At 38.6% G+C, this 10,483-nt stretch overlaps 1 protein-coding gene across 1 annotated transcript; it reads right to left on the reverse strand.

Annotated features, from left to right (window-relative positions):
• Nucleotides 1–772: 772 nt before the first annotated feature.
• On the reverse strand, nucleotides 773–10,061 carry mbip (MAP3K12 binding inhibitory protein 1). The gene is made up of 9 exons (XM_032500878.1): nucleotides 9,866–10,061; nucleotides 8,695–8,811; nucleotides 8,301–8,510; nucleotides 7,632–7,728; nucleotides 7,217–7,282; nucleotides 6,600–6,758; nucleotides 5,304–5,401; nucleotides 1,119–1,157; nucleotides 773–1,022 (listed from the first exon to the last, which is right to left on the reverse strand). Exons 1-9 carry the CDS (start codon nucleotides 9,983–9,985, stop codon nucleotides 915–917), a joined length of 1,014 nt encoding a protein of 337 aa, XP_032356769.1. The 5' UTR covers nucleotides 9,986–10,061; the 3' UTR covers nucleotides 773–914.
• Between the last annotated feature and the right edge of the window lie 422 nt (nucleotides 10,062–10,483).

Genomic DNA, 10,483 nt, shown 5'->3' on the forward strand with positions numbered 1-10,483 from the left:
CCGTCACTCCTTCAGGTTGGCTTTCTACCAGCTTGCCCTGGTGGTACATCCAAGCCCCAACCTGTCCTGGGCTACGGCCGGACAATATTGGCATGTCGCAGGCGGTCTTCCGCTTCCCTCAGTTCTCTGCTGTCTGACCACGTGTGGCCTGTCATGACCTCCATGTCTGCCTGGCGGACTCTTTCATCCCTGCTGTCACGCAGCATCATGGCCTGCTGCGTTTTTCTTGCATTGTACTCAACTACAAAAGTTACTGTCATTTGCAGCTTGCAACCTTTGCACTTGGCCAACCTCTTAACCGGCTTCTCTCGGTCTGTTAGGATGACATCCTCTTTGATTTCGAACCAGACAAGCCCCCTCTTCAGCACCAGGCTTCTGGTCTGCAGGTTTGAACTCGATTCTTGCCCAGTCGGTGAGCTAAACCAAATCCTCCAAAATCCATCTTCCTTCAGGTATTGGTTTTGCTGTAATGGTGAGGTTGTCCATGAAGGCCCTGATGGGCGCTGCTTGCTAGTACTGCGCCTCGACGTAACTTCTTTGCTGATTAGACAAGAAGTTTTTTATGGCATACTATCCTATGACTTTTTGTGACATAATGTGATGATTTTTTGTATTGTAATTGAAAGAAAACGAAAAAAATAATACATGAATTTCATGTCACGTTCAGGGGGCCGCACTGTATGGAACTGCGGAAGACAGAGGAGTGAGATTGCACATTGCAGTTAATAGTTAACATGTTAAGCTCATAATTAAATTATGATTCCAAGTTTTTATGGAAGAAAAATATTTTTATTTACAGAACATTATCTCATAACTACAAAATTGTTGAGAAGAATACAGTTTTTCTGGACGTGAAATGAAGCTCATATAATACACACAAAAATAGACACAATGAGTGTTGGTGTGTGGGGATGTTATAGTGGACACTCTGTTCCATATCCAGGCCCAAATTCATTCACCCTCTTCAGTAATGTTGCTTTCACTGCACTGATCTTCTCATCCAGCTCCGTCAGACTGCAGGCCTGAAGGACAAAGTAAGGAAAAGCTGATCAAGCAATCAAAAAAAGGTTTACCTCCATTTACAGGTTGAAGTGAAAGGAAACAAAACAGCAGCTAACCTGAGTAGGGGATGTCCTTGGTCGCTTGTGCAGAGGACTCTATAAAAAAAGAAAAGACCTTTTTAATGAGTAAAATTTCTAAACTGTACAAGCTTTGAGAGGCATACCAAGGTACTTGTCTTTTCACCTTACTTTTCCTCAAATAATTAAAAATGAATAAATAAATTCTTTATTGCAAGATTAACGTTCTTTTTGGCCTAGCAAACCTTGTAATTTTTTTCACATGGTGTTGCAACAACTAATCAAGTTAGAAAAACTACATCACCACACCGGATCTAGCTAGACCGGAAACAAAACAGGCACGCCACACACACGCCGTTTGGGCTTGCGAGCCGGCCAAAGAGTAGTAACGTTAAGTTTTGAGTGGATGGCGAGCGCGAGACGCTGAAATGGACGTCAATAAAATTCTGAATGGAAAATTTTGTTTTTTAAAAGTTGCCAAATGTTCCATTGACAAGACCAAAGTGATCTGTGTGTTTTGTCGTTGCGAACTGAGCTAGCATCGCAGCACGTCCGGTCTGAAATACCACTTGATGACCAAGCACACAGCTAATGTGTATCAAGTAGTTTGTTATTTTTCCGTTATAACTGACATGATAAAAGAATTTTATGGCAATCATTGTTTGTGTTTGACCTGAGAGAGTTTAACCTGAGCCAGACCAACAACAAAGATAGAAATCATATCACATCCATACAGGGATAGTAGTATACAGTTGTTAAAACAGTTGATGTGTCTATATGACACACTGGTATCGGCTCAGTACTCGTTTAGGTACACAAGTTTAGGTATTAGAATTGGTATCGGGAAGCAAAAAATGGTATTGGACCATCTCTAACACAAACCAAGCCAATCCACTTTTCCACATTGATAAGAGCATTAAAATGAGAAAAAAAAAATAATGGGACAAAAAGAAATCACGGGACATTTAGAATAGATAAAAATGTGTGATTAACTGCAATTAATTGCGAGTTAACTATATATAATTACCTGATCCCAATGATTTTTCATAAATCATTAGATTTCACAATCAGGGGAGTTTAAAGCAAATGTTACAAATGCGGCAAGAAATAGAATGTGAATTAAGTTTGTCTGCATCAGCAGGGTTGAGACAAATAAAGTGTCTACCTGAGCACAAGGTTCCAAAGTCCGAAAATAGACATGGAAACTAAAATCTGTTGGTAGGTTCTTCTTTCAAAAGCAACTAAGTGATAACAGAGAGGTGCCAATAATGGCTCTCTTGATTTATAGCAAGGTCTCCCCTCTGGTTGCAGCAGTGTGTTTGACAGCTCTGAGAATAGTTATGCTGGGTTTGTCACTTGCATCCAGCCTTTCTAATTAGATAATTAACATATAAATGTTTGGATGGAAAGCGTTATAAGAGTGCATAGTACGAGGTGTTGGCGATCATATCACAGAATAAATTGAAAGTGGTAAATGTACAGTTTAATTGCCACTATTTTTCCAACGGACGCATCATTTTGATGAGTAACCATTGAAACAGCGTCGCTGTGTGGCCAATTATTTGTAACAATTAATCGTGACAGCCCTACAGTGGCTTGGGAAAGTTTATATGGGGAACTTTCCATAAGATCATCTCTCAATGCAAATCAAACCGGCTATTAAGCTAACTGAAATAACACCATGCCAATCTCTACGTATGGTGAAGGGTGTGTGATGATATGGGGTTAGTTTAATTCCAAAGGCCAAGGGAACTTTATCAAGATGCAGTATCCTGGATCCATGAAATAACTGGCCTTTAAAAATAAAAATCTGTCTGCCTATAAGGGAATTTAACATAGGGGTGTGTATGGTTATGCCCCCTCTATTTTAAGGAAGAACATTTATTTATTAACAATACAATATTCATTCACAAAGAAAATTGCTGTCCTTAAAAGATTGGATTTTACAACGTTTTTTTAATTAAGGCATTAAGATCAATTTCCAAAATGTATTTTTTATTCCTCTTTTTAATCAACTTTAGCATGGGTGTGTAAACCTTCTCAGGCCACTGTACATGGGAAGAGATAAGAAAGGTAACAACTGAGAAATGTCCTCTGTCACAGTGTATGTGTCTAAGGCTGCTCTGAGAAATGTATTTTACCCCACATTTTAAACTCCATCTGTAAAACCTTGTGGAATTGCTTATTTTTAAGTTGCGGCATATTTTTTAAGGAGCCTTCTTTACTGTACAGTGTTAAAATGTTGTTCCTGTAATTGTGGGCCAACTGTTTACAACTCTTCAGCAAACACCCGATCACTTTATTCAAAGACACTCGACATCTCTTGCTCTCCACACACAAACATGCAGTGAGTCAAAAGCAGATGGAGAGCAGCATTCTCGCAGAAGTAGCATGCTGTGCTGAGAGATAGCAGCGTGAAGAGACAAGTAGCATCTTAAGCACACTTACTCACATATCTAAACGCATGCTGGACAGACTCCTTCCAGATGGGAAATTACAGTCTGTCAGGTTGATTATGAAGTCCGATAGATGAATTACTGCCATCTTTTGAGTCTGTGCTTTTCTAAAAAGCACGATGTAGTAAACATAAAAAAAAGTTATTTTATCGAGTGAGCTGTCTATAGTGACCAAAATGTTCAAGTAAATCTAACCACATGCGTTGCATTTCTGATTTAAATCAGCTCACGTGTAACATGAGGGGGGAGGATATGTTCAAGTATAGGTGCATATAAGGGGAAACTACATTAGCATCACCCAAAGACTCCTTAGTAAGTGGATTTCATTTTGAAATGATTTTGCCAACACATACCAATAATAGCTAACGGACGGTGGGAAATGAACAAAAATTAGATCTTTAAGACCTTCTCGCCAATACAGTGAGAATCATTGTCTGAAATACTGCCACATTCTTGAGTGTGAATTCTGTGATTCTTTCAATTTAAGAATCCCCCCAAGAAAGACTTGGACAAACCAAGAAGCCATAAAGTTACCTGCACCAAAAATTGGTGTTTTCATAATACATACACTCCTTCGGTTTGTTCTTGTGCACAAGCACGTAAATAAAGCACTATTCCACTAATGGGTCAAAAAATGTAGCATAAAGACAGGCAAAGGTCAGTTTGCCCGATTTATAGCTTAGAAACCGGACCAATCTATGGACAGATAAATCTCTTAACTCCTAAGGTAGAATGGCAGCTACTGTCATTCTCTGACGTACTAGACAGATGCACAGGGACAGCTCTGGCTCCAAGAAGTCTGAAGAATAAGATGAAGTGTTTTGTTTAAGATTAGGTTGTTTTCCAAACATGGTATGGTTTCTGTTGGGGCAAAAGAAGATATAAGGAGTTGTTGGGTGTTACGCGGAACACAGAACTGTGTTACTCTGTTTCATTGTGAAGTGCAGTTCTTGTCATTTTGTTTGGTTGTTCTCTCGAGAAAATAATTAAACTCTTTCACCAAATATCTAAACTTTTAATCCAGTTTGCAGCCTGTCTTTATTTTGTTTCAACAAGGTCTCTTCTTCAACACAAAATCCTCCCTCGCTGAACAGAAACTTCCACTACATTGCTCGCAAAGGCATGGTAGATGAAATTTTTGTGAGTAACGCTGAATGTAAACATGAACTGTTTGAATAAGAAAACCGCCTAGGGCACCTTCAGGTTCACTGACTAAAACTGATATGAAGAAGAGGTGGAAATCAGTAACTGCCAACATGATTGTATCATGATATGTTGCTTCTATTCTATAATTCTGCAATAAAAACTATATAAAAGATATAAGAGAAGCATTTGTTAAATCCCTATATCTGTGTAACTGACTGAAAAAATACCTCTAAAATCTGAATAGGCAGGAATCAACTATCTAGTCACTTCACTATAAAGTTGTTTAATCTGACCAATCTTTATAGACAACCGAAAATAAACTGTTTGGAACACATTGTAAAGTCTCACACTTTGTAACATACACACACCACCATGTTCATTGAGCATGTGTACCATAATTTAAATGTCAGAGGTCCATAAACTGTTAAAAATCTACAGTACCTTCTAACATAATCAGATTTGAAATGCCTGAAGCAAAGAAAGAGTATACCGGGAAATTTAGTAACTTGATTATATATGTGCATATTAAATTAAACAGGAAACTTTAAATTGCACACTGGTACAAAAATGACCTGTGTATGAACATGGATTTACAATTATTAAGAAAAGCCACAAGACTCACCGAGGACTGAAAGTACTCCGGTGAGAGTCCCTCCAACTCCAGAATACGATCCTCCAGCTTCTTTAGTCTCTGGTAGACACTCAATGGAACTGGGCCCGCTAAGAAATAAAACACTTGATGAAAAAGTCTGAATACTGATCATTTTAAATGACAAAAGAATGAGATTATGAGCAAGAACTGTGTCACACTGTTTATATCATGTAAAAACTAAACAACTGGCTGATTTTATGCACCCAGCGCAATTGACTCTGTACACCGACGCATGTTTCATTCCTATTTTGCACAGACGCAAAGCGGACTTTTCCCTCTACAGACTCACATCAGTAAATCAGGGAATGAACTTGCACTCCCGGAGGCAATTCAGCAAAAAGAAGAGGCATAATACGGCGCAAACGTTCCGTGGTGTTATTTTGCCGTTTCAGAAAAAATGTCCGCCACAGACCAGGAAAAACCTAGTCTAAAGTTAGTGCCGCATCATTCAGAAGCAATGTTAAGGGCGCGTGCTTGGCCGTAATGTAGAGTGGGCACACCGCACATACACTTTGTTTCTCTCATCTCACGGACTAAGCAGTTTACATTTTTGCAAACCATACATAAATAAAAGGAAAATATTAACTTCTTTTACACAACGTTTCCATGAATCGTGGATGTGTTGACATAAGTTAGGAACTATTAGAGGACTAAGGCGATGAGATGTTAAACTATATGTGCTGATGCCACTAACCCAAACGCCCCAGCAGCAGCACGAGCGAGCAGAGACAGAGGAGCTGCATTGTCTGTTGAGAGGTAATCTCGGTCTAACGTTAGACTACATTGCATAAAGATCACCATGCATTCATAACCTCATGATTCAGTTAGAGTGAGCCTAAAACATCGGAAAGTATGTTTTTCTTTATTTACATTTTGTCAAAAACAAAAATCAATAGCAAACGTCCTCCTCCTCAGCTGTGAACCGCTCCTGGCATGCGCCTATGGCTGTATTAAGAGCGCGTGCCTAGCAAATCCACCATTATAACAGCAACCCACAATGGAACAAGCACACCTGCTTTTAAAGGGAATGTAAAATAACACTCGGATTGGTTTATTGTATGTTACGCCCAAACCACACCTAAGTGTAATGTAGCTACTTCAGACCAACCCATTTTAGATTTGGGTAGGGCGCAAGAGTCATTTATCCCGCCGGTATAATAGCAACAGCGGCTGAGATCTGCCCACAAAGCTACTTGCGTTTGGCATTTGATACTTGTGTTTCAGATCATTAAAATGGGGCCCATAGTGTCTTTGTCATTCTCTGACCTGCTGGGAGTTTCAGGTGAGTCTCAATATTGTGGAGTCGTTCTTCTATGGCCGCATTTCCGCAGTCTCTTGCCATCGGCCCCCTCTGCTGATCCCCTGCTTCTCCTGGGCCTCCCCCACCACGAGTCTGGGGCCCATAAATGTTTACCACCCGTGTAACTAGCCAGTCAAGGAAAATAAATAGAAGCCATAATATTAATCAGAGTCCAGTTAATAGCATGGACTAAGGCCATGTACAAAACATACAGATTTATAGAGAGGTCCTACAAAACTTACTACAAAACAAGTCTAAACTTGTTATTTAGACTAGATGAATATACAGTGATGAATCTGTTCTTAGAATTGTTCAGCACTTTCTTATGATTTCTGACAGCAAGCTTACTCAAAAACTGTTTTTTGTCATTTAACATGTAATGTATTGGAGTGTGACATTTGAAATTAACTTTATTAATAAAACTAAAAATAACATTTCTTGTCCTGTCATGTCATTTTATCAAACAACATTTATAAAACTTATGGACCTATGGCTTTTTTCAAAATGATGGTTACAGTTTGTAAAAGTGAAGCTGTTAAGAAATGTCACATTGACATTTGTAGAAAAAGATTTATTTTCTTACCTTTCACGTGGCTTTTAAAACCTGGATAAGGAGTGAAAACTGCATCTGTTCTGGCACAGCTGTTTTCTATAGAGTAGAAAATTTGATTAAAAACATATTTATAACGTAATTAGAAACATTTTATATATATATATATCACCTAAATTACAATTATTAGCATTAGTGTGTCCTTATTTGTGTAACTAGTGTCTCACACAGGCTTTGAAATTTAAAAAAAAAAAATGTCCTCCTCACTCATTTTTTCTAGACGTAGCTGGTTGTGTTTTGAGGCAGAGTGTGTTAGCTACTTCAGCCCCACTCTTGGAGCAGTTCAGCCTGACCTCTCGCCTGTGGAAATCAGCTCTCTCCCAAACATTGGCAATCTGTGTGCAGGCTCCCTCTCCACCCTGCCCCCCAACCTCTTTCCCATTCTCACCCTGATTGCAGTCGATCACGTTGCAAAACTCCCGTACATTGTTTTCATTGATCTCCATCTGCTTGCGTTCCATAAATGCAGATATTCTTCGCTCAATCTAGGGTTACAATGGAGAGACAAGACAGATAAGATAGGATGGATTGAGGATCTATTGATAGGTGTCAAGAATGCAATGCTTGCTTTGTCTAAAGACCTGAAGCAAACAGTAATTTACATTACATGGAATGAGAAATGTAGCAGGAAATTATTCCAGGTAGCCAAACATGATGAATTGCTTGCCATCATGACATGATGGAATATGAATACCGTTTGCTTGGCTACCCAAATAAATGCACAACAGAATGGGGCCTCTTGTCCTTCATCCACATGCGATCTCAGAGTAATGAGCATCCACTTCATAATCCATCAAGGACCTGGCCCTCTCTCAAAGCCCTACAGCAATGGGGTCTGTTTTAGCCAACCATAGCACTAAAGGACCCCTTATTCTCTGCTGTGCTGAACTCGGCTTATCAGATCTCTATCAAACATTTGTCTCACTGCGGCACGTCATGTGCACATCCTCGGGAGCAATTACTTATTATTATTCATTTGCTAGACAGATAAAAAGAGGTCTCTAAAAAATGTCACTGCCAGAACAGCTGACAAATCTGCTGACAGAGAGAGACCAACCTCTGACTTCCTGGCTCTGATCTGAACCATGACGTCATCAGCCGCCGTCTTACTTTCTGCATCCTCTGGGCTGGAAGGATGTTGCTCAGGTAGCGCAGTCGTCTGCTCTCTGAGTGGCGATGAGGTGGCAGCATCGTCTGATGTGTTGTCTTTTGTAGATGATGTAGCACCATGAGCATCAACCAGTGTCTTTAAGCTTTCTGAAACAACCTATATAAACAGTTGGGGCAGAAAGAACATTGCATCAAAGCACAAATTAAAAACCCTTACTAACAAGCATAAAAAGACATATAAAGAGATACATTTATTAACAAAACCATCTCAAATAATGATCATCAATTCTTGAGTATTTCAGCAAACCATTTTAGCATTAAAAAATGTGTAGCCACATTACCTGTAATTTAGTGATATGCTCCTGCAAACAGCTGTACACGTGAGCATCCGGAGATGAGGGAAGATCCACAGCATTGATGTTGACTGTTATTCTTAGAGCAGCATCACCTAATTTGAGCTTGATTTAAAAAACAAAAAAAGACTAAATGAGGCCACATTGGTTTAGACATTAGTGTAAAGCAGATTCTCTGTTTAACATAACTGTAAGTTACTTAGTTGCTGAAAAGAAATCCGCTACTATTTTGATAATCCATTAGGGTTTAATAATTTAGTCACTTTTCAGGGAGAAAAGCAGATTATTTGCTGGTATCAGCTTCTTCAAAGTGCATTATTTTCTGCTCTTCTCTGTTTTATATCATTTTAAACAAAAAAAATGTTTGGGTCGTGGTTTGGATCTGGGAACGTGTTACTGACACTTTATTTTCTTCTTACATTTTAGAAACAAAAATATTTATCAGGAAATAAATCTTTACTTCAAGCCCTAATTGTAAAAACAGCAGTGCAAAGGCACTCTAATGATTCTACAAATACTAAAGATATAGTGTAGTTCAGGAGTAGGTGCACGGAGATACATGTAGAACTGCAGTGTAAACAACTGATACCAATGTTTCTATATATAATATATATATATATATATATATATATATATATATATATATATATAGTTGTTAAATGCTTCAACGTTACAAGAGAGAGGACAGGGGTAAATATCCCATATATGGACCATATGAACATTAATTATATGGCGTATATGTTAAATACAGGTTGCAGGGAAGAGCTAGCGAAAACGCTGTGTACGGGGTCGAAGACTATAAAGTTTACCGTTTTAATTATGGGAAATCAATAGTTCTTGTTTATGAGGCAAAGTGGCTGGTTAAGCCACGTCTATATATATATATATAAATTATTATATATATATAGCAATGAGCTGGTTAGAATGAAAATAAAATTATTTAGCAAAAAGCCCAGCATGATTACTTGTTGCAACATGCTTGTCTATGTATAAAAGTGTATGGTCTAAAACACCGCTTGCATCTAAGTAATCCTACTAACGATAAACCGGGATGCTAAAAACATTAGCAGGTTGCCGTTACTTAGCTAACGTTAGCTAACAACACGGTGGAAAAAAACGTAACTCGGAACTACATGGGGGACAAACAATGTTAACCAACCTCTTTCCCGAAGTCGGACAAATGCTTCAGTATTGTACACACGCAGTCCCTGTAGCTGGACATTTTGCTAAATTCATTAGGAGGAGCTTGATTTCCACTCAACTTCATTGTCTCCGCCATTGCAGTCCAGCAGCTGTCGGCTACACAATACTGCCTGCTGATTAGTTCAAATGTGATCACGTGTGCGCAGGAGATGAGAGCGAGGCTGCGTGGGCTGCACACGCGCTCACACGCATGCGTGCATTTAAAAAAATTGTTGATAAGTGGGTAGTTGTTCAGAAGAGAATAGAATAGAACCAAAGAGACTATTATACTTCTACCAATTAGTATAACCTCGTTTGAATTTCTCTACTCTGTAATCACACAGAAAAAATGTAATGTAATGTAAATGTAATTTGATAATATTGATATTGACTTAATTTGGCTCTGTTCAGTGTAGATCTCCATATATTAATCTTTCTATACATATTTCTTTGTTTCTGTATTTTGCTTTCTCAGCAGATAATTTCATTAATTTAATTATTGCTACCAAGGAAGTTCAGACTTGCAAGGAATTTGTCTTGGTGTAGTAAACATTTGATATCCTTGATCAACATTTATTATTGAAAAAACTTGAAT

This window comes from Etheostoma spectabile, chromosome 20, assembly GCF_008692095.1.
Source record: "Etheostoma spectabile isolate EspeVRDwgs_2016 chromosome 20, UIUC_Espe_1.0, whole genome shotgun sequence".
Lineage (NCBI taxonomy): Eukaryota > Metazoa > Chordata > Actinopteri > Perciformes > Percidae > Etheostoma > Etheostoma spectabile.

What these genes read in the sequence shown, in the direction of transcription:
- mbip (XM_032500878.1), bottom strand. Translation starts at nt 9,985, where the DNA reads ATGGCGGAGACAATGAAGTTGAGTGGAAATCAAGCTCCTCCTAATGAA. An exon ending in CGTGATCGACTGCAATCAGG is followed by an intron (nt 7,283 to 7,631) that starts GTGAGAATGGGA and finishes TCTACTCTATAG; the next exon opens with AAAACAGCTGTGCCAGAACA. An exon ending in TCACCTGAAACTCCCAGCAG is followed by an intron (nt 5,402 to 6,599) that starts GTCAGAGAATGA and finishes TTTATTTCTTAG; the next exon opens with CGGGCCCAGTTCCATTGAGT.